Source organism: Phalacrocorax aristotelis, chromosome 3, assembly GCF_949628215.1.
Source record: "Phalacrocorax aristotelis chromosome 3, bGulAri2.1, whole genome shotgun sequence".
In the NCBI taxonomy this organism is placed as follows: Eukaryota; Metazoa; Chordata; class Aves; order Suliformes; family Phalacrocoracidae; genus Phalacrocorax; species Phalacrocorax aristotelis.
In genome coordinates, this window is record NC_134278.1 from 21,051,621 (window position 1) to 21,076,563 (window position 24,943).

The 24,943-nt window shown below is 37.3% G+C and overlaps 1 protein-coding gene across 1 annotated transcript in view; it reads left to right on the plus strand.

The window, feature by feature from the left end:
* Window positions 1-24,943, plus strand: part of MYT1L (myelin transcription factor 1 like) — a 201,350-nt gene that overhangs the window by 155,399 nt on the left and 21,008 nt on the right. Inside the window, exons 7-15 of the mRNA XM_075089723.1 lie at window positions 3,698-3,832; window positions 6,379-6,469; window positions 8,777-8,884; window positions 12,074-12,285; window positions 18,183-18,430; window positions 20,770-21,006; window positions 22,743-22,864; window positions 23,226-23,288; window positions 23,787-23,855. Coding sequence (XP_074945824.1) covers window positions 3,698-3,832; window positions 6,379-6,469; window positions 8,777-8,884; window positions 12,074-12,285; window positions 18,183-18,430; window positions 20,770-21,006; window positions 22,743-22,864; window positions 23,226-23,288; window positions 23,787-23,855 — 1,285 coding nt within the window. The remainder of the gene's footprint in view (window positions 1-3,697; window positions 3,833-6,378; window positions 6,470-8,776; window positions 8,885-12,073; window positions 12,286-18,182; window positions 18,431-20,769; window positions 21,007-22,742; window positions 22,865-23,225; window positions 23,289-23,786; window positions 23,856-24,943) is intronic.

Below are 24,943 nucleotides of genomic sequence, written 5' to 3' on the forward strand. Positions count from 1 at the left end.
CACACCCCTCTTCAATGTGTCTACATCTGTACATGTAGGGCCATGTTCTATAAAGTGTTCAATACCTCCTGAGACTCATTGAACACCCCTGATTCCCATTGACTTTAGTGGAAGTTGAGGACGTGGTATTTCTTGGGAGATGTTAAGTAGGGACTGGGTTCATCTTCTATTTGTTGTAAAAATATTTGGTTTCCTTTCTACAACTGAGATGGTGGGCATTTTTCTCCTTTTATAAATCCCTGTTTTCAAAGAGTAACACCCTAAGATCTGCCTGTGACATTCAGGTAGGCAGACAACATCTTGGTCCAAGAACGGTTTTGATCTTTTTTTACAAGCCAAAAGAAAAGTAACGACCAATCTTTTAGAAAAGCATGGAAATTACTGATGTCAAGCCCTCTTCTGCAATGTATTTTAGTGAAGTTTTGTTTGTATTAAACACAGATATATGGTCTAGTGAGTGCTGTAGTAACTTCGGGTATTTGGGGAAGACAACTTTATTTAGTTAGTGTATTACTGCATAGCCATGTGGATGTTGTGCTAAATGTTGCTCGCATTTGACCTGTTGTAGGTACATTTCCCTTTGAAGATATGTCTCTAATGAAACATGGCAAACCAATATTAATTTTTGAAGACCTTTTTAACTCTGGTGTTGTCCAGCCCTTCCAGTGTATATATGCCCAGGAAAGCACTTATGCGTATAGATCTGCTGTCTCCAAAAAAGACTATATAATTTCTGACAGTAACAAAAGTATGGACTTCCTATTTCAGTAAATAACAGAGCTTCTTTGAACCATCCTATCTCTTGGGAGCTGCAGGCTGAATTAATAATAGGTCCAAACCCCAGCCAGGGACTAAATATTGTGGTAGTTTGGACCAAGAAACTTTGTGGAGTGGATCATTCTATGCTTTTTTAGTAAAGGAAGAGAGAAAAACTTATTCCTTCCTTACTTTAAAAAACATAGGAAACATTCTGGCAGTTGTTGAGAGAGGAAGTTTTAAGTAAGACAATTGCTCATATCATTTGTTCTCCACTCACACATTATATTCCAAATACTCCTGGAAGAGATACCCACAGAGATGTATGATATGGTTAAGTAGAAACTTTTTGTGTACACAAGTTTACAGTGAGAACTACCTCCTGGCTTCAGGAGTTCTGCTTTCAAAGATTGCTGAAACAACTGTTAAGGGACTGCTAACCTTTTTTTCCCCTGCCATTTAAAGCCTTCTAAACAGGCTTTCTTCTGAAATTTATGAATTTTGAAACCTTTTGAGTCCTCTGACAATCTCCACTCAGGCAATACTCCCATTGTGGCAAGGAGTGAGGAAAGGTTACAGAATCAAATAAAACTGTGCAATATTTCTCCCAATTATCAGAAAAGGTTTTACAAAAGAGTATCCAGTGTTTTGTGCAAAGTTGTGGAAAGTTTAGTCAAATGTCTTCCATTAAAAGCAATGGGAAATTGTGCAAGTACAATTTTATGCAAGTTTTGAAATCATTAAGAAGAGTATACAGCATCTTTTCTGACTCGTTAGACCATAAAGGCTCTTAAGGATCTGTTACATGCTATAACTTTATAGCATAGACTTGAATATAGAGGAGGATTTGCTTGACACTGTAGGATGTATGTGTCCAGATCCTCAGCTGCTCTAAATCAGAACACCTTCACTGACTTCGGTGGAGTTCTGACAATGTGGAGTAGATAAAGTTCCTCTAGTTTAAAGTCTCTAAAAAGCCATTATGGTCTATTAATCATCTACATTTTTGCAGTCCTTGAATATTGTTATATTTACATAATTTATATTTCATTTACATTACTTGTTCACTTACCTAATACTTTTACACATCCCAGAGTACTTGACATGAAGAGTTGCTTAGAGTTGTGTATGTATGTAGCTGTGGGCTTGCTGTTCTAGTGGTCTCAGCACAGGCCTATCTGGCAGGAATTCCAGTCCCTCCTCTGACATTTGCTCCTTCTGTGGCCTTGGGTTTAAATTTTTGATTTCTTTGCTTCAATTTCCTGATGTATAAGATTACGGTATTTCCAGAAGTGTTGTGATAACCATGTAGCACTTTGGAGACAGAACTGTATGTGTATTTATCATTAAAGAGCATGAAACAAGGAACTGTATTCTATAGCTGACGTGCAGGTTAAGTAAAATAAAACTTTTATATTTAGGGATTCCATTTGCAGAAGACAAGGTTTAAATATGATATTAAAATTTAAGAATGGATTTAACTCATGGAGAGTCATTACAATGAGCTAAAGGATTTCTCGAAAATGAAGGTGTTTTGGAAGAACTTGCAATGAAAAAGTATATATATACACATACATATATGTATACACATATATATATATAAAAAAATTAAAAACTACCAGAGGGAAAAAAGGAAAAATAAGTCCACAACTGAATGTGAACTCTGGATTGTATTGATTAATGCTTAAAAAAATGGTTTGTATGTGAGGTTCTGCAAGTACTGAAATTTTCACTGATTGGACTGAGGGTCACATTTATGGAAGCTGGGATGGAACTTAATGTAAGAAAGACTTAATGGAAAACAAGTAGCAGCATCTTATTTTCCAGAGATGAAAGCATAAATACTGAAGCAGAGCAGTGACAAGAACAGCATAAAATACTTAAAATTAGGATAGCTCAGATTGGGTATTGAAAGGAGGATGGACTAAAAAAAGTGGAGGGGGGATTTTGGTTGATCTTGAGCCAAAAATGGTAGCAGTTAGAGTATCCGGAATTTTATTCCCTTAATACTAATATGAGAATTAGCAATAATCTCCAAAATCTGTGGTCAAGATGATAAGATGCAATTTGTATCATGTGCTGGGCTGGAAGTATAGGGATGTTATTTTACAGATGTTCTGTTAAACAAGCTGATGAAGTATGTGAGAAGGTTCTAGTTCAGGATTAATCTCACCAGCAGTTCCACTACAGTATTGGCAGAAAACTTTATTTTGTTGAAAAAATGTCTGTTTAGGCTTTTCATTGATTTGTAGACAGAAGAACCAACAACATTGTGAAAGATCATTAACCTTTTAAGCATATGAATATTCAAGCATTATACATGCGTGTTTGTAATGGCCCAAACTTACACAGCCAGTGATACATCCAGTAACCCTGATTACGTTTACCCCACCATAATTTATTGAAGTTAAAGGAATATTTACATAATTTCTACCACTTCTTAAGGAATTTAAAGAAAACAAGAGTCATCTCCTCAGTGAGCCTTGGAAAAGGGATTTCTTTGTGTTGACTTGTTGAATCACTATGCAAAAGAGCTGGGTTTGCTACTTTCAGGACATTGAACTTCTATAACAGTACATTTGCAGACCTTTATACATCAGGCAAATAAGAATATAAAGGAGGAAAACTCTAATGAAACAGTTTCTAAATGACCTTACACCCTTCAGCTGATGTTTGGCAGCAGAACATTGATTGACAGTGGTATGGCTTTGCTACAAAAAGGTCACTTTCCAGTGGATATTGCTGTGATCATAGGAGCCTGCAGCCTGAAAAGAAGATAATGGGTTAAAAGTGACAGAACTGTGTTAAGAAGTAGAAGTTTTTTTTTTTCCTCTAGTTTTCATAAGTACATTTACCAAAGAGTAAATGGCATGATTAAATGAACCTTCTTACAGAAATGTGAAAAGCATCATTCACTTGACACATTTGTTGTAAATTATAGATCCCTCAAGAACAGAAAAGAAAGAGAGCAAATGTCCTACCCCTGGGTGTGATGGAACTGGCCATGTAACGGGGCTTTACCCCCATCACCGCAGTTTGTCAGGATGCCCACACAAAGATAGGGTCCCTCCAGAAAGTAAGTTCACATTGTTTCATGGAAACCGGGGATAAAACGACAAAGATTTTTCTAGCATGCTTTTTAAACCTTTTATTTTAAAAATTAATTTCATTTTTCAGTATGGTTTGTCTCAACTTAGTCAACTGTTCTGTGTTATACTTTTTCCTTTATTCCATCATTTCCATTCTCTACTAACTTTTAGACTAAAAGAACAACTTTTAAAGCTGTATTCTTTGATTTTAAGAACCCTGGGTTGTTTATAAATAGATGTATTCAGTCAACAGAGGAAAAGGTTTCCAGAAGACATGCACTGCTTTTACTTCTGCGTGCTGATGTCACATCAACCATCCCCGTGGTCTTGTACAGGAATAACTGTGCTTGAAAATCTTGCAACCCCTTTCCTTTGTTGTTGTTGTTGTATCTGAAACACAATTTATATTTAACTAGTTTATATTATTAAAAATAACAATTTGGCTGTTCACTTAGTTGCACAACTCAGAATTTTGAACAAACATGCTCTGTCAGTCACATGGGTGGAATTTCCTGCCATGACAGCAGATTCTCTGCAAAGGAGGTTCACCCATATGAGCTCACAGATGTTCACCGGAAGGCAGACAGCTCCATTTCTGGAAGTCACCTCCTTGGCTGGTGGAATCAGCATAGTTCTGTTGAGGCTAATTGCTCTCAGCTGATTTACACCAGGCAAGTGTCTAGCTAAGATCCAGTTCTCTTTCATATCAGTTTAAAAATGGAGTTATTCCAGTGAAGCCTATGGACGTAAAATCTGAACTGTCCATCAGCACTTGTAGACCTAACCTCAGTGGATTTACAGCAACCTAAAGGAAACGTTATAAAGAGAGTCAGGGATAAAAAGGTCCCCAGTTTCCAAAGGAAAGTAGATTCTGAAGGACAGGAAAACAGAAGTAGGTTAGCACACCAAGAGTGGCTGACATTAAAAGTCTCCTCATTCATGGTAGAGTGGCTTCTTCCAGAAGTAAAGTAATAAAGAAGTGCTTTAGGACACTTTGCTGTAGCTTGGTTCATCTCTGAATACAGTAGAACAAATAGAGTAATCTCTCTGCTTTGGAAGATCCTGTAATTTTCTGAAACACAAGTATTTATTCAGTTGCTCAAAGTTCTCCGGTTTTTACAAATGGTAAATAAAAAGCTCTTTAGAAGACTTTGTAAATCAAAGAAGAATATAGCTTTAAACTGTTTGCATGCTCTTGTACCTACTAAAATGAAAAAGGTGAGCTCATCTTTTTATTTTTTTCCTGTGATGTTGGCCTTGTGAAGCATGTTTCAAGAACAGCTTTGAATAGTAGGAATTTCAGAGTAAAGCTTTTGCATCTATATACGTTTTAGTACACTGATGATGGGGTGATGATGATGGTTATCTTTTAATCAGTATACATGGTTAAAATCTCAAGTCTCTGAACAGCTTTTATTCAGTTCTTAACTCAGTCAAGGAATTCACTGATTTTATTAGATCTCTTTTTGAGCGAGATCTAAATACAGGCTTCCAGACTAGTTCTTGTATGAGAAAAACAGAACTTCGCAAGGGCTGGATGGCCTTTTTCCATAGAGTGATGCACCATCATCCAGCTCTGAGACATGGATTCAGATGTGTCTCACATCATACAAAACTCTTTAGAGTTACCAAAAAGTTCTTGACAATTTGGCACTTCATAGCATGAGCTTTATGGTTTAGAGGAGTACTGCACTGAGCAGCCTTGGGAGTAAGTTTTCCATCCAGCTTGCAATGGATGCAGATGTAAATCAGTTTACTTGCTTAAGCTTGTACCACTTATTTCTTTTTTACACAGTTTTCTTTTTTTTTCCACCATCTTTCAATTTTTTAAGTGCTTATTTTTAGTTTATAGTCTTTTGAAACAAAATTATATACATTGCAATTTTGATATTTGTAGAGAATATAAGTAAAAACCAAAGGACCAGTTCTGCTCGTCATATAGATATGAATGATGTTATCTATGTGGAAGTGAGCAGAACTGGCCCCTAGCTCAATTGGGCTGTCTCATACTTAGGGTTAAATTCTGTTTAGGATTGTACTGAGGTATGTTTCAAACAATTCAGTATTCTACCAGTATAACTTGAGAGCAGTTTTTCAGCTCTTGCGTTTGATACTGTGTGTATAAAGCTATGCATTATGAATGCATACATTTTCTGAATGAATTTTTTTAGTCCACGATTTCATATTGGACCATTGCTAGCTCACACTTTACTGTTGAGCTGAGCTTTGCTCAGTGTTTTTGTATGAAGAAGATGTTGGAAGTCTTCCCCTTCACGGTTGCACCAGAGATGCATTTGTTTATAGGTTCTGTAACCTTCATAACTTTCACAATTGCCCTGTGTTAATAAGCATAGGGTCACGATACTTATTTCCCTCATCAGGCTTTATTGGCTATGTGTGTCACGTGTATTTTGAGGAATGCTGGTTGTTAATGAATCCTGCTTTGTTTTAAAATGGTTTCATATATACTGGGATTTGATTTTTTTTTTCTTGTTTTCATACTCTGCTGTTTTCTCTTACTCTCCTTGTCAAGTTCTTGCCATGCATGAAAATGTTCTTAAGTGTCCTACACCAGGCTGCACAGGCCGGGGCCACGTAAATAGCAACAGGAATTCCCACCGAAGGTAAGGATGCCGTCGCTGGACGCCAATCTAGAGGGAACAGTGCCTCCAAACTGCAGCCCTTCTAGCAGTCCATTGGCGGGGCGGGTGTGCGTGTGTGTTTCGTTGTTTTGTTCTGAAGATTGACAGATGGTGCTTCGTGTGCTTTATCCGTTTTAAAAAGTAACGTTTATTCATGTATTTTCTGAGGAGGACGAGTGTGCGCTTGCTTCAGTATGGATGAGTTGGTCCACAGAAGACATTTTAAGCATCCTTTAGCTTTTTGGGTGGATTTTATTTTTCTTTTTGTTTCGATATTAGCTGAACAGCAGTGGTATGAAGCGAATGGTGTGACTCCTTAAGAGTGTGTCACAGGGAGAAGGAAGAGTCTGCAAACATCAGCAGGGCTAGGGCAGAGTTCTTGTTCTCATGCTTCACTCTCTTCAGGGATTACTTTATAGTGCATGAAGAAATCCACTCTACTCCTAAAAATTATTTTTTTAATACATGAGAATTAGCATTTTAAGCACACAGACGTTATAAGAGTTAGCTTTCCTACTGACAACAATCTCAACCCCAAAGTCCTTATTCAGCTAAAACTGAATGAGAGTTTGCCTGTTTAAGAAACGTTATGAAAATGTCTAATTAAATTTAAAAATGAGAAGCCAGAAATGTTAAATGTAAATATTCTCCCCAAACAAAATAATATAAAGAAAAAGGCAACTTTTCTATAGTTTCCTAAGGTTAGTAATAGTTTCTTACAAAAGAGATGCCATTGCCCATTAAATATTGTCAAAGACATAACAAAATTATCAAAATGTTACTATAATTTTTAGCACGTCATGATTTTCCCACAGAACAACAAGATCTTGCTTACTTCTTTACAATTTTAAAAAATCCAGGAAATGTGGGTAAGAGGGTAAAAGGAACTATGCCAGGTTCCTATTATCAAATTCCTTTTTTCACTTTTAACTGTAGTGTGAAGGGTTAAGGGACTACACAGGTACCGGCTGTTCAGTCTTATCAAGCTCTGGGTTACTAGAGCCCCTCATATTAACTGCACGTCTCCTGGCAGACTCTTGTGGGTACCAACCCATCTGTAATAAGCTCTGGTACCCCTTTCTTCTGTGCAGTGGTGCTGCCAGTAGATGCAGCAAAAACCTCTGAGAAGGCTTTATGGGAATTACTGCTGCTTGAAGCAGCATTCACTTCTGGTTGAACATGTACTAGAATATTTGAGGTGTCTGAAGAAGAGCATGTCAGTGGAGCGCAGCTGCCCTCTGGCATGGCTCCAAAACCGCACAGAGCCCCCTCACCCCTCTGCAGAACTAGGGCAGCGAGGGAGGGCTGGGGGGAGCAGTCTGCGGTCTGTGCTCACCTCTTTCTGCAGCTTTTGGGGCATTTTGCTCTGCTTCACTTTTTTTGTTCTTTTTTTTCCCCCTTATTTCCTGTAGAGAAGGGAACATCTGGGAATGCACTGATTTGCCTTTCATTTTAATTTCTTTTCCTGTGGAGAACACAGAGAGCTGCGGTCACATAAGCACGCAATAGACTATGACAAGGAAAGGACCCCCTCCATTGTCAGGTCACAGGGTTTTACAGCTTCACTAAGAGCACCATCTGCTGGCATCAATATATTTATTTTTGCCTGTTCTAAATCTTTTCCAGAGGAATCAGGCTTATTATTGTCACTTAAATAATAGTTCAGCATTTGCAAATTTAATTGAATTTCAATTCAAGTGCAGAAGTTCTTTTCATGTTACATCACCTACTATTACAAAACATACTTCAGTGGCTGAAATTTGTGTACAAACACATGCATAGCTGAGATGTAGACTTAGAGACCCAAGGCCAAATTTTGCACTCATTTATATGCCTTGCAAAAAGATTGGAGTTAATGGAGCTGAATGAGGTGTGAAGCAGGGCAAGATTTGGCCTGTATGGTGTTGTCATTTAATCATCTTCAGGAGCCATTTCACTGGCAACATTTGTATATCCATAAAGGTCACAAGTCTGCTAGCAGAGCTGCACAGTAGATTCCAGTTTATATTCTCCTTTCCCACTGGTGTGTTCACTGGCTGACATCCATGAATAATCTACCCATGTACAATCAGAAAAGAAGAGCAGATATAAGATCTACCATGCAACTTTGAAAGCAGAAGAAAGGAAGTCTATTCTAGAAAAAATACATTTGACCAAAAGGCTTTTGGAAACTCTTTTCCTTCAGATTCTTCCTGATGCTGGCTAAGGAGGAGAAGGAGTAATTGGATCAGTGCTATAATGTGAAACTACACAGGACAAGACAATTAAATTTCCTTTCTGTAATTGCAGCCTCTCTGGATGTCCTATTGCTGCAGCAGAGAAACTGGCTAAAGCTCAAGAGAAGCATCAGAACTGTGATGTGTCAAAATCAAACCAGGCATCAGATCGGGTTTTAAGGTATTAGAAATCACTATAATACTTATTATTATGCAGAATTCATCACACATTCACCTAATCTGAGAATTTATATTTATATACATTGTATATACATATATATCTCCTTTAAAGAAGAGTTAGAATTAGGGCTTCTGGATCCAATTCTCACAGTGTATATTTCCCACTCAATTTACATGGGGGAGGGTTGGTAATTATTTTGGCAAATACATGTAAAGCTGAAAAGCTCATTTTTGTCTTAGGCATTGTTTGGTGTAAAGATGACTGCTGGAGTGCAAAGTCTAAGAACAATGTGAAAAAAGTTGGTATCTTTTGGGAATAAACTAATATTTACCGGTAAGTCTTGGTTTTTTCAGCAGGCTTTTACTAGTAAATATCAGTTTAAATTAAACCAGAAGCCCTATTTACATTACCAAACTGGTAGTACACCTTTTGGCAGGACACTTGGAAAAAATGCCAGGTATAGCTTAGATTCCAAAGTAAGGTCAGGCTTAGTTCTTTATCTCTGTTCCACAACTCACTGCCAGGAAATATGAAAAGAGAAAAATTGTCCTAAATTTTCATATGGGGAGGACGTTGAACGTAATTATAACGCTTATCTTTATCCATATAGGATTCTGCATTTATCCAAAGCTGTATCCAGCTTTGTGCTATTGTCTCTTCTTTTGAGATATGTGGGTGGAAAAAATATTTCTAAGGAGCTGAAGTGTGAAGGATACATGTAAAGGAACTAGACTTCTGCATGGTTGTACCAGCCTTATGCTGATGATGCCCCAAGAGCTGCAGAATTTCTCCATGGATACTGTGGTATCTGTGGGCTGGGTAGGTACATCCCTCCCAGCTGCCTTGAAGAGCGTGGAGGAAGTTCCGCAGCTTTAGTTCCCAGAATTTACTATTTATCCCATAGGTTTCTTAGCATTTAGCTGTCTTCAAGTTTTAAAATCTGATAGGGCTGCTTAAAATGAAAGTTCTCTACTGCATTATCAACATCATTCTTTGAACGCTCTCTTAAAACTTCATCTAATCTTGATGGTCTTTTCAAAAATCACTTTCCATAGAATTATGAACACAGAATTATGGTTCACATCTACAGATTTTTTGTTATGCCTGTTGACTTTGTTTTCCTTCCTCAGATTGTTTTTGATGGGCTTTATCTTAACGGCCCCTAATTCAGATTATACAGTTTTTCATACAGTATCCCAGATGGTTTTCTTAGAGAAGGGTTCTTCAAAACCTATTAATAAAAACCACCCTTTGAGGGAATAACACAATTTCTCACTTGATGGGAAAAGACAGATCAAAAATCCACTGGCTTTTCCCACTGCTCATTAGTGGGAAGCACTGAAGTCAGATGCCAGACGAAGAAGGCAACTGCTCAAAAGCAGCATCCGGTTTGCTGGAAAACTCTCTAGGAAGTTGCGCTGCAATCTTAACTTTGCTTGTGAGTCTGCCCTGTGTTTCAGGTTTTATAGACAACCCAAATAATGTTTTCATCTTGTCTCCTGCTTCCCTCTTACCTTTAAGTCATTGAAGTATTTAAGATGAAGAACTTGGGAGCAACTTATAATATTTGCATGCAGGCAACTGATGGGCAGACAGAGATGTTCTAAGAGTAACTCTTTAATATTTGTCTTCATCCCAGTTCCCATCCCACCTGCATTTAAAATTCCTTACTTAAAAAGAAATAAAATTCATAGAACTTCTGTTCCACAGAAATTTTGGATTTGCATTGAATGTACAGGATCTGAGTTCCATTTTTTTAGCTAAATATAGATTATCTTGAGACAGGATCAAAATATTATTCATATCAGCTCATTGTATAAATGAGCCCACTGTATTTTGTGAGAAAGAAGTATCTAAAGGAATAAGCATACATAAATCAAAGGGAATAGTATGACTAATATGATTTCTTGGGTGATCTTTACATAAATATCCTGACTAAATTCTATGAATATGAATTCATTCAGAAAAGCATAATATTCAAAACCTACTTCTTACTATTTATCACATTCCATTTTGTCAGTCAGCGTGATGATACTTCTGGTCTTGACTGAATTTATGTTCCTATGAATGTTCCTTCCATTTCCTCTGGTTATAAATGCAGTAAAGAAAAAAAAAAAAGAGAGAAAAGAAAAATAAAAAAGATGTGGTCATATGATTCTTGATTCCAGCAGAAGCACCTCAGGTGTGCTGTTCATCATCTTTACCTCCTGCTAAATGCAGTAGGTAGACATGCAGCACTGTATAGCACTTGCTCCCTGTGACCCAGTCATATAACACTTTCTTATATAGGTAAGGTTTGCAGGCTCTGACCTTCATTTACGTGCTTTGAGAGGTGATGACTTCTGTGTCCACATGCAGAAGACAGTGAGACAGCAGAGGAGTTCACTACAGCATTCTTTCACTGAGATTTCACAAGTTTCTCCAACGGCTGAATGAGATCAGTCAGGGCTTCTCCTGACTATCCTTGCTGATCCTAAATAAGAGAGAAATTTAGCTGATACAGTTTTATTCTGTATTCATTCGCAGGACCCTCCTTGAGGTGTGTATCTGTGTATCAGGAATTGCAGGTCCTGCAAGAACCTCGCATTTGCGGGTGAGCAGGATCTGCGAGGCAGCAGCTCAAAATCAACAGAGATTGTGAGACTCTTCTGTGTATTTCTTGAGATGAACATGGATTTGTATATTGAGGGATGAAACAGGACTACCTCCTTTGGAAACCATACAGGAAAACAGCATACAACTCTCTTGAAAGAGATTCAGAGGAAACTCCATTAATTAAGTAGACCTTCCAGTGCTATTTTTTCTTTTTGACATTTAAAGGAATTTGTCCAAACTTCTTCTGTCAGTCTGCTTGCCCCTCTTTAATTCACCTCCCCAAAGAAAAATGTTTGCTATATGATGCAATTACATGGGGAAAGGGAAACCCTGAAGTATTTTAAAACAGAATTTTAAAATACTTTTAGCTACAGGGTACATTTAGTGGTATTAGAAATAATTTTGTCTAGGCTTTGTTCAAGAAATATATATTGTTTGTCTGCTGAAAATAACCAAACTAAGCAAATGCAATAATATATTGCTGTCTCTTGAGTACAAGAAATAACTAAGGTTTTCTAATCTGAACTATAAATTATGCACAGACATAGTAAACTGAACTGCATCTAACAAACTTTACATATCTTTAATTTCTAGGCCCATGTGCTTTGTTAAGCAATTGGAGATCCCTCAGTATGGCTACAGAAACAATGTCCCCACCACCACACCCCGCTCCAACTTGGCCAAGGAACTAGAGAAATACTCTAAGACTACGTTTGAATATAACAGTTATGACAACCATGCCTATGGCAAGAGAGCCATAGCTCCCAAGGTGCAATCCAGGGATATATCCCCCAAAGGATATGATGGTAGGAGGTGCACACTCTTATACATGAGAGACAAGTTTGCAGTTAATCATGTTGTTGTATATGTAAACATCAATCAAATAAGACATGTTTTCATGTTCATATAGTATTATGAGGAATGCTGTCATGTGTAAGTTATTTTAAAGGCCTTTTTTAAAAGCGTTGTTTTATACAGTGCTTGCTTCAGGATTGATGCACTGGCAAAAGGACATCTCCAGCGGTTAAGCTCCTAAGATGTGTTGAGATCGCAATAAAAGCTAAGTAACAGTAAGCTAGTCCTTTTGTTGCCATCTGGGAGACCTGGCCTCAAGGGTTGCATTAAGATTCTCGCTTCCGTACAGTAGCTCAGGTAACCCGTAAAGATAACATACTTGCTCTGTGGGGATGTGGAAGTAGAAAACCTGGATCTCATTGCACTTCAGAAATTACTGCTACTTATTAATGAGGCATTTCTGCTAATTTTGTCCTCATGAATACACCTGTTGAATTTTCTGGAAAACCTACTATAAGTAACATGTTTAGGAGTAGGCTGAAAGTGGCTTCAGTTCAGGAGAAGACAGTGGATGGGGTCTGTCAGGAAAGAGGATTTTTACTAGGGGAGAAAAATGAACTGCAGGATAAAGAATGCGGATTTGGACTAAGATTTTTGAGGACATCAGGAATTTGTCAGAGCAACACAATGATATGTTTATATATACTATGTGTGTGTGTATATACATATATGAAACCCAAACTGTTCCTTATCTTTTCTTTTTTTTTTTTTTTTTTTTTTGAATGATAGCAGTTTATTTTTTGGTAAAAATATTTGATACTACTCACTGACTACCATAGGAAATTTCAGGCAGGTGTCAGATTTTTGTTTAAGAAAACAGAAATAAATATACTAGATAGAATAATTTATGTTGTTGCCTGAACACAGACTCTGACATTCGAAAGTAGGTAAGTGGAGAAAAGGAAAATTGCTACAGATTTTGCCTTCATATTTCTGTTATTTTGGATATTTTGGTTTCTCATAGAATCAACAGGCATATTCTTGCATATAGCAAAAGGAGAAGGGTTCTGAAAGGCAACGTATATTTGAGTAGAAGTGCCCTTTTTTCTTCTCTCATACGCTTGTCTTGTTTGCCTGTATGAGGACAAGGGCTTAAAGGTAAACACTAACTCCAACTGTGGTTAGTAAGCTAATAGGTAAACCATAGTTATACTAATATAACGTAAATGAGATAATAACTGTTGTGTATATGCTGTGTCTACTCTTGTAGAAAGGAAGAAATCAAAGTATTGCTGGGGATCCTGTGATCATGTGTATTTTCAGATCAAATTACCGATGCTTAAGAAACTGATACATATCTTTCTCATTTTAGATCCTTTTTCAGCAAATAATTACAAACTCCACTTCCCCCCCCCCACCCCAAGTGACCAGAACTTGAAAATACATGTAATATTGAACACAAGTTTAACAGTGGCCTTAAATAATGAAAGGCTAGGGTGATATAGGTCACTGTCTTTGTGCACGCTCATCTTCCTTTGATATAAATAGGAATTTCACTTGGAGATAAGACTGCGACTAGGTCCCTTCACTGCTCAATAATATGAGCGAGAGGGGACTGAGGGACGCTGTATACATGTGATTCATGCTGGCACAGCAAGTATACGTGGTTTGTGTGTACTCAGAACAGCTGAAGCCCATTGTAGCTGGAGCAGGTTGTTTGCCAAACGAAGGCTAATTCCTTATATATGTATTCCATACCCCTGGCTCTGCAGGAGGCAGCACATGCTGTACCTGGTCCCAAGTAATGTGTGTGTTGTTTGGCCAGACAGACATGCCAACATGATCCCAGAGATGGGACCTAATTTGAGTTTTTCTTCATACTGTATTAGTGATTTTCATGAAACCTTTAGGATTCACATCTCTTCAGTATTCCATAAGCATTCCATCATATTTGGCTTAAATTGGCAAAGGGTTTTGAAGTTCCTCAGGAAAATCCGCTAAATTCATAGAACAATGAAGTGAAATCCTGGGCATACTGAAATCAGTCAAAGTTTTGGCACTCACTTTCAAAGGGACAAGGACTTCGCTGACAGTTATTGTAAATAATAACTGAATATAAAGAGATTTCAGGAAGAAGCTCTTCACTTAAAAGAGGCGCTTTTCCTCAAGAGCTTTGCAGTATTTTAGGTGATTTCATATTTGTGTGTAAAAAAATTATTAATTATTGCTACTAAAGCCATTATAGAAGTACAGAGTGCACACCTGTTATGTATATCAGCAAACAAATTTATTTAAAAGCAGATTTAGTTCTGAAAAGCCATCCTGAAAAACTTGAAAGTAAGCCTAAGGTTTTGGGGGACCTTGCAGGTAAACAGCACTTTAGTTTTTCTGAATATATAATATGAGACAAATAGTCTAGGGATCTGAAAAATCAATAACTTCGTGTCTCAATCCATTTTTAATTGTAAGCTATCACTGTATTTTCATCATCAGAGAAAGGGATTATATGTTCAATAAATGTATGGTTGTGAGTGACATGAGCATAAGTAGCTCCTTTGGATTGTTTTCTTGATTTTTTTCCAGTAAGCTTTAGTAGAAACAGAAAATTGATACTTTGTATTGTGGGGTAGGATGCTCTGATAATTCCTGAGAAATCTTGTGTTTGTGGGCTTGTTTTTCCTTTGAAACCAGTTTCATAGTGTATTGGATGTTGGGCTTATGGTTTACAGCAGCAGAGATAAGAACAGCCGGACACAGCAGGCAGAGGAGACGGCAACCCTTTCAGTTGCTCAGGTGATGGCAGGACTTCCTCTCATCCCACCAGTAGGACTGGGTCCTTCCATCAAAACACTGAGAAAATGTTAGGAGTGTGGTACTTGTGACCCCCTCTAGACTTACATAATGCCAACACCTACATCTGAGCTTGTCACCCCTTTCAAATTCAAGGATAAAGATAGACACTTCTCTGATGCAATTCATCTTCTCTTGCAGTACATATTTAAAACTGGTCAGGCTGAAAGTTCCTATTTTTTTCCACTGCCTGTAGAGGAAGCCTGTAATGACTAGGTCAGGTATCTGAAGTCGGGTGAGATGAATCTCTTATTGTGCAAGTCAGAAAAAGTGTTGAAACCATAATTAATTTATGTAACATATTCAGTGTTTAGGCAATACTGGGGATGAGGGTGCCTGGGCAGAATTTAATTCCACTCCAAATAACTAGTTTGGTCCTTTATGTTGTTGGTATCTCTCCCACACCTCCATTATTAATTAGCGAGAGGAGCCTGTACAAAGAGATGTTCTTCGAAATCAGCCCCCAGGCATGTCTGACAGGAGGACAGTGTGGGTATGCAGCTGGTTAGACCTGTGTCTGTTACTTAATGGGAAGGCTGTACTCCACATTTGGTTTCACTCTGCATCATGAAGCATAGGGGTGACTGCGGAGTTTCCAAAACCTGGTGCCACAGAGTTGGGCAACATAGCAAGTGTGTATTATCTGCTATTGGAACAATGCATCTTTCCTTTCCTTAGAGATCTACTTGATTTAGTTCATTGTAAAGTGGTGATATTTGTTTCTCCTGAAAAGCTAATGTGAACTGAACAGTCTGGGTTATGTGACTCATCTTAAAATGTACAGCTACAGTAAAGTTAAAATGACCATGGCTGTTTCTAAGTGAGTTTTGTGTAAATTATTGTTAATCTAAAAGCTAATAATTGCGTAACATGCTTCTAGCACTTTACATCTTCAAAGTGTTTTGCAAGTGAATCACAACACAACTAAATTTTAGAAGCAACTTTCTATTTATAGAGAAAATTAATTCGAGGGATAATATAGTTTGACCAAGGCCACAGAGGAGCCTATATCAGAGCCTGCGTGAGTTTCTGATGGTTAGTCCTATGTATAAAGCTGCCTCTTTCCCTCCCTTTCTTTAGCACACATTCTCATATATATAATTTCCTATGTAGTATCTCTCTTTTGTCTGTCTAAATGTGACCTGTTATAACAAGGCTAACATTTTTTGCAAGTGACAGAAGTCTTATTTGTTCATATAAATTTTGAAAGATATCTATAATTCGACAAGTTCAGTGGTACGGGGTGCTTGCTGTGTTAAAACAGTAGAAACTGAATTATTCAATTATTTCCTTCCTTAAGTATAGGAAAATTCTTGTGTGTCGTGGATACCGTTACAAAATAACAATGGATAAATGCTGAATTTTTAATGACCACCACTGACTACTATATTAATATTGAAACTCTTGAGAAATAGTTCACAGGTTTATTATTAGTGGATACCCTGCTAGAGTAGTGCTACTATGTGTTCAAAACAAAGAAATGTGATGAATGCTTAGCATTCACCTCAGTTAAAAAAATCACACCCTGTGCATTATGTGGCTTTCCTGAGAAAACTCCATCTGTTATGAATTAAGTGAAACACTATTTCCTTTACAGTAAAAATAACGCCATGATTTTTTTCAGTTTTTTAGAGAAAGGAGGATGACATAAGATCTTTTGCTTTCAGAATCTTCTTTTGAACCCTGCCTGCCTACGAAAGCAGCCTGTGGTTCACAAATGGGCTGTGCTCATGGGAGCAGATTATTATATGTATGTCTGCATAGACAAATACACCTGAAGAGTCTGGCATTTAAATGGAGCCCATCACGGAAGAGCTCTAGCTAGGGCCTGACCTTTTTTGTATAGCTCTCTAATCAGCATGCTAGTTGGTTATTGTTGTACTGTGCTATATGGTATGATCTCTGCAGTATACATTTCCATCTTAAGGGGAAGTAGTCACTGTGATATGCATGTATGTATCCTCTGACCTTGACTTTCATTTTTTGTATGAAAATACATAAACTTGCAGATTTAGGAGAGGAGCTGACACTTTCTTGCACTTCATATAAACACTTCTAAAACAGTTCATTTGGGAAGAAGTTTGGAGAAATAAGTGGGCTAATAGGGCTGGTTTGCATTATTACTATAATACTTCTGGCTGCAAGGAGCATTTCTTAAAAGCAGCAACAATGCTGCATTGCATTTAGATAGGCTGGACACGAGGTTTATCAGTGCCTTAACTCTTCTGTGACCGCTCACGCCTTCTGGTGGTCAGAGAACAGCTGAGTGACGCTGTCCTCAGCATGAGGAGGAAGGGGTGGTTTTTCTCCTTCTTGTTTTTATGAAGAGTTGTAGGTGCTCGACTTGTTTTAAGATGGGGACTTTTCACTTATAGCTGTCTCCATTTATACAGCCACTGCTTCTGCCTTTGTGCAAGCCATGGCAAAACTCACATGTGGCTACCACCTTTCTTCTTCTGTCATGCTCCTCTCCTTTCTGATGGCCAGTGTCATAATATTTGCCTGTGATGTAGGAAGAAGAAAGCTTTTAGGAAGCATGGGGTGTTTGAGGACATATGGGTAACACTGTGGCCCAGAGACCAAGCCTGTCAGCCTTACCATGGGCTTATCTCCAGCAGCCCTGGGGAGTCTAGGCCTTAAATTAACAGTTTGCTCATGTAAATATGAAAAGATCCTGTAGTGTTACATTGCCCCTCATTAATAAAAATGAATGAGCTGAGCAGATCCTACCTTCTGTCTGACTATGTATGTAGGGTAAAAGCAGTGTTTCTGTGTTTTTATTGTTTTCTAAATCCAGCCTGTTTGTCAGAGTGATTCATGATCACATCATGCAGATTGTTGCAGGAGGTTGTTTCATACAAACTCACACATGTAGCATATAAGAGTCACAGACAGAAATCAAGAAATACAGCCATCATTCTTACTGCCGGCTTTTTTTTTTTTCCTTCATCGGTTACTGTTGTTCATTACAAATTTCACCTCCAGCAGTTTGTTTTTCTCTTCACTTACGCAGAATGCTTGTTCGTTTGAGTCATCCTTGTCATATTTCTTCCCACAGCTAAACGCTACTGTAAGAATTCAAGTCCAACCAGCAGCACAACAAGCAGTTATGCCCCTAGCAGCAGCAGCAATATGAGTTGTGGTGGAGGCAGCAGTGCCAGCAGTACCTGCAGCAAGAGCAGCTTTGACTATACTCATGACATGGAGGCAGCGCACATGGCTGCTACTGCTATACTGAATCTCTCCACTCGCTGCAGGGAGATGCCTCAGAACCTCTCCACTAAGCCTCAGGATCTCTGTGCGAGGGTAAAAATTAGCAATTCTGTTTGTTGATGAAGATTTCTCTTTACTGCACTTGCTCTGTGGCCCTGATAGATAGAAGAATAGCTTTAGTACATCTTGCTTTTTTTTTTTCCTTCCTTTTCCTCAAAATTAACGTAATCTGGTGGCTCTGCTAAAGCAGGGAGGAAAAATAAAGATGCAGATTACTCACAAGTATTGCAGGAATGCCCGATCAGTATATAAACTGATGATACTGATAGCATGTACTCCTTTTTTTAATTTGTCTCTTACAAGTGAGATCTATAATTATAAGATGTTTGGGTTGCTCAGGTGGTATTAATTGCACTACTGATTTTTTTTTTTTGCTAAACACAGTCTGATTTATACATTTTCTGAAAGGATTAAGATTTAACAATGTATTTTGATTAAAAAGTCACAAATGGGACCTAAGGTTGTAAGATCTAGTATGACAAAATCTATGCAACTTGTATGTTATAATTTCTTGCCTGTCTGCGATATCACAGTTCTTAAGTCACTGCATAATACATTTGAAATTAACAAATCCTCCAGTACAGGTGACTTCAAATGTGCTTAACAGTAGTGCAGGGTCACTAATGCCCTGTACGTTCACAGAGCCTCAGTATGTTATGAAACGGCTACACAGGTACAAATAACTTTTGTTGTTAAGCTTTATATATTAAGAAGAAGAGTGCACTATTAACATTTATTAAAGATTTAGCCAAAGATTGTTTTTCATTATAAACATTAAGTTTTGACTCTGATAGCTGTTAAGAAATGAGTGTAACATGCACCAGCAAACAGTAAGTATTACCTATAGGAGACCACTAGATGGCTAAGTAGACAGATGCAGTGCAGAGGAAACATTTTTATTGTGCTTATAGAAGAGCTTTTGAGCTGGCAGACATGTTCTGTTCTTCTACATATAGACAAAGGTTTTCTTCCCTTCATTGTGCAAATCGCCTTGATCATTCATAGCAACCTAAACCCGTAGCAGTAGGTATTAGTAATAATCATGATCTAAGCCAGAATGACTGGTGACTTTGTTTTCAATTGCTGCTTTTTTACATTAATTTATTTAATACTGTTCAAGAAGGAAATCTCTTTCTGGCATGTAAATAAATACAGTTGTACTCTATGCCAACACGATGGAAAAGGTTGAAATAAAATGCTAAAAATCTCCTGTGGCAAAATGAGAAGGCGCCTCTTTCCTAATGTGTCACCCTACATTGAGACCGAAGGAATGAATCTAAGAAGATAAACAAGTATTTTTCTAAATTAAATTAGCAGGATAGCAGCAATTAGATACATGCTTTGACAAAAGGCAATAATTCAGAAAGAGAGATTTGCATTCACAGTGCTTTTCTGCAGCTCTGTTTTTACTCCAGAGGAGAGAAAGTCACCAGACATACGAGGAGTCAGTCGCATTCACATTAGTTTTGAAACCAAATTTCTTTCGGAGGGTTTAATTTTCGAAAAGATGAGGGATTCTCTGTGAGCATTTTTATTTCCGTATGCCTTTAGTTTTTTAAAATTTGTCTTTGTTTCAAGATATCTTCTTTCTCCTCAGCTAATATAATAGACAACCCTTGTGTGTTTCTATAAAAGAAGTGAGAGCCCATATGCACCCTATTTTTCACAGTTCTTCAGCCATCACAGAAATTGGCACAACTATTTTTGCAACTATTCCACTAGCTAAATTTATTGATTATAAATATAGGTATATGAAATGTTAATATATTTGCATCTGCAGGGAAGGAACCATGAAATTGCAATGCATTTTCTCATCTGCCAATGGTGCTGAAAAGGACTTGTTTTGGTACCCTACCTTCCTGTTTAATTTACTGACATTACATTTTCAAGCTGTTAATGGTAACTAAACAAAGAAACACAGATTATTTGATGCTATCTGGTTTTTCTTACTCTAATCACCCAGACAGGTGTCAGGACTGGAGACAAGAATTATGCAGATGTTAACTCATAGATACTCACCTCTCACAAAGTAAAACGAGAACATAAAGACAATGACCAGAAAACACCTTCAGAGATTTCTCCTCTTCCTTCCAAATTTTGCACCTGTGTGCCAGGTGGCAGGAGGGATAATGAAGACTCTCCCCTCTTTCCCCAAACATCACATTAGCCATTCAGGAAGAGATCCACTTTAACAGCATTAATGTTGTGTAACAGCATCATGCTATGTGTGGGAGGGGGCTCAATGCTTACAATCTATACAGGAATGGAAAAGCGTTTTAGCATTCTGCTAGGCAATCAGATTGAAGAACACAGAGGTAACAGTTTGCTAGTGTGAAGCTGAATTAACAATATTTTTTTCTTTATTTTGACAGAATCCTGATATGGAAGTCGATGAAAATGGGACGTTGGATCTGAGCATGAACAAGCAGAGGCAGCGAGATGGTTGCTGTACCATTTTGACTCCACTGGAGCCAATGTCCCCACAACGGCAAGCTGTGATGAACAACCGGTGTTACCAACTGAATGAGGGTGACTGCTGGGACTTGCCAGTGGACTACACTAAAATGAAGCCCAGTAGGATAGATGAAGATGATTCCAAAGAGATTAATGTATGTCTTTTTCATCTATTAGTTCTTGTTGCAGTCTAATTTTGGTAATTCATTGAATTTCTGAAATTTGGAGGGAAAGAGGAAACAAAATTAATACATGATAAAAATGGTGGTCTTCTACAAAAAGGACTTTCTGCTGGTTGATGTTTAGGACTGTATCATTCTGGCACACATCTGATCTGTGACTACGTTCCATAAGACAACATCTGAACCATAAACATGAATCATGTTTTCCAACAGCATCATCTTGCTAACAAATATTTTCTGCAGTAAAGATGTTTCACTGTATCCAGATTACGTTACTCTGTATAAGCAAGTTGACATAACTGTGCAATACTGGGATAATCAGCTCTCAAGACAAGATATTCTCCTGAATTTGAAAACCATAAATGATGTGCTGAGCATTTGAAAGCATGTATTACTTAGAAATCAATTTAAACAAAAGCAGTGGAGTATAATGCAAGCTTTCAACTATCTAAGCTAATCTTCCTCTAGATTACTTATACACCCCTGATAGCTCTGGGTGTGAAAGGGCCTGTATTAATGAAATACTTCGTTTCAAGAATACAAAGAAGGAATATCAGAAATAAGTATTACTTTTCAATTCATAATACCAAGGCAACAGCAAAACCCTTTAAACATAAGAGGCAAATGAAGGAAGTATGTTAGTGGATTTATTTTACTTTTCAAAACCTAGAACGGCCAGGACACTGAAGAGGTCTGCTGACAAGTTTTAATGTCACTGCTTTTGTTTGTCAGGTTTCAACCTTATCTGCTGTGTGGTTTACAATGCTGCACTCAACTCAGTTTAGCAGTTTGGAGAATTCCAGAGATTGTTTTCTGTTTTTTCTTGATCTATAACAGAAAATTAGGCTAATCATTTGTGTGTAGCACATCTCTTGCCAATTTTAATTAAAACATGAGACTATTTTCAGTAACTTAAACATATAGCAAAGTGGCATTTTCACTAGATATACTGAATGCATTCTAGCTCTGGTGTTAATTACAGTTTTGCTATTAATTTCACTGCAGTTAGGAGGAAATCTGTCACTATCAAGGAAACGTGAGGTAAAACATACAGTATAGCATTTTTTTCCCAGAGTAAGCAGAATTCCCTGCTTTGACTGTGGTGTTCATAGCACCATCTGCAGGAATCACTAAATCAATGCATTTGTCCACTTCATTCCTGAAATAGATGATGTTGAATTTCTGAATGCATCAGTAAAGTTAATTATAAATTATATAGGTATATTTTGCCAGACAGATCCATTGAGGTTTGCCCCAGATTGAGATCCTGTGTGTAGATGTTGAGATGACTCCTGTTTCATCTTTGAGATGTTCTAAACAGTTAAAATGTTATTTAAGAAGGGGTTTTGATGCATAAGATTATTTAGTAATCATTTTTTCCCTTGCCTCTGTTTTGTGATGACTTTAGAAAAAAATACTGATCCTTTTAAAGGAAAATAATATGACAGCTATAGGAAAAGCTGTGTTTTGCCCTTTTTTTTCTCTCCTACTTAAATAACCTATATTTTCCACATATTGTGAAGTCTTCGTGGAAATATCCCAGTATTATTTAAACATTTAATAAGTGAAGGAATATAAAATAATTTCATAATTTTGTCTGGCAGTATAGGGTAAAAAAAGAGATAATGTCTGATGACTCTGCTTTGCATCATTTTTTGTAAGTTGTAACCTCACCTAGCTGAAACTAATGTTTATATGTTTGCCTGTAGCCAGAAGATTTGGATCCTTTCCAAGAGGCGCTGGAAGAAAGAAGGTATCCTGGTGAAGTTACAATCCCAAGCCCTAAACCCAAATACCCTCAATGCAAAGAGAGCAAAAAGGATTTAATAACGTAAGCATAATGTGAGGTGAAATTATTTTTCTCCTTTTAACCTTTTCTCTCTTTGTCTTTTTTTAAACAAACGAGTACATATACGCCTTGCAGTATGAGCATGCAACATTTGCAGCATATAAATGTTTCAAACTGCCAGTTAAGTAAAGTGATAAGCTAACGTGTATTTGCTTGTTCTTAAAGATGCTATATTGTATTGAGACGCCATTTTCATTTAAACCTGTTCATTTTGCAGCTTTTCGATTAGGATGCTTAAAACCCCTTGCAGTCATTGCAGCTAAACTGGAAACAATGAAACTTTTAAAAGTTTTTTTTAAACATACTTACTATTTTGGCTGTTTTTGTTTTTGTTTGGTGGCAGATGTCCAACACCAGGGTGTGATGGGAGTGGTCATGTGACTGGTAATTACGCCTCACATAGAAGGTGTGACTTCATTTTTTTCATGGTGGATTCTGTCTTTTCAATTTATTGTTTTCAGCTTACCTCAACAATGCTGTCAAAGTAAAACGTTGAACTATGTGTTAACCCTTTGAGTAATATATGTTGATCTTAAAAGCATGCTAATTTGTGTGTTGTATAAACGTCTTTTATTTTTAAATAGATTACTAAAATTTCCAAAGTATTCTTAAGCATTTAAGTAGTTAACCCAGGAATCTCAAATATTTTTTGTTACATTCTACTAGTTCGTAGAGAAACAAACAAACAAAAAAGAACATTTACAGTATGTAATTTTGGAAGTAATGTTGATACCTAAATATATTCAGAGGGTTAACTATATTACAAAATTCAATATTACAGCACTTGCCCCATCGCTTTTCTGCATTACAAAATTTTACTTTTTAATTTTTATGTTGTGTTTGTTTGGGAGCATTCAGTTAATAAGAAGATTAACTTACTTGTATGTCCTGCCATGTCTTACAGTTTATCTGGCTGTCCCTTGGCTGATAAAAGCATTCGAAGTATGCTGGCCACAAGCTCACAAGAACTCAAGTAAGATATAAAGAACAAATATTTTATTTATAAATATTTATTTGACTGGGAAATGTGTATAGTTGTATCAGAAATTAGAAACACTGTCTGGAGAGCTGCTGCAGAAGGGGCCGATCCTGCTTGGAACATGTGCTGAAATTACTAGAAATTCCATACAGGCTAGCTCTACACATAAGTCTGTTGATGTAGTATTTCCTTTTGTGTATTCTTTAGGTGATAGGGATGGACAGAAATCAGAACTTCTCTAATTTCATCTAAATGTTTCAATTCCTATTCAATTTTTTTTCTGAACGCTTGAGTTGGCTAGTTAGAACAGAAAATTCTCATGCGATTAGACTGATGAAATACTTCTGAGTACACAACCAGTAAAGTGCTGTAATTTCTCAGGCACAGACTGAAGGGAAGAGAAAACAATTTGTTTATCCCGAATGCATGCATAATTTTCCCCCCAGGTTGGTATCACCGTTATCAGCTTAATGCATTTTCTCATTTGACTATGTTTTTTAGTGTTTCCCGAGTCATTCCCCTACTTAGAATGCATTCTTCACAATTCCTTTCAGTTCTTTGGAGTGACAATTATGAGCAATGAAAGTTAGAGAATCATGAGACTTCGCTTTGGTCTGTCTTTCCGCACTGTATGCTCGACTGCAACTCTGTATGTGGAAGAACTATAGCAATTCTTAGTGCTATAAGATAGTGGTACTCCTGAGTTGGTGCTTCGGTTAACATGGAAAGGTGTTCACAAGTAACAAGGAAAAATTCGGTAGGGAAAGTATGAATGGATAGCTTATGCTGCCAGGCTAAGCAGTATTCTGTCTTTTCCATATATGAATGCCTTAAATAGCATCTCTTGAGTTCAGTACATACCTTGATGAAAAAACCAGACCTTGATGTAAAGCATGGGAAAGATAAGAAAGCAAGCATGGGAAAGCTGCTGAAGTAAGATTGCTCACTAGTCTTAGCTAATCTAGTCACTAGATGCAAACAATAGCTACGAAAATTACAATTTAAATTACAATCAGAAATAACATTTTGAAACTATCAGTTCAGGTCATGCTGGTATCTGCTGCTAGAAGGCTATGTGATAT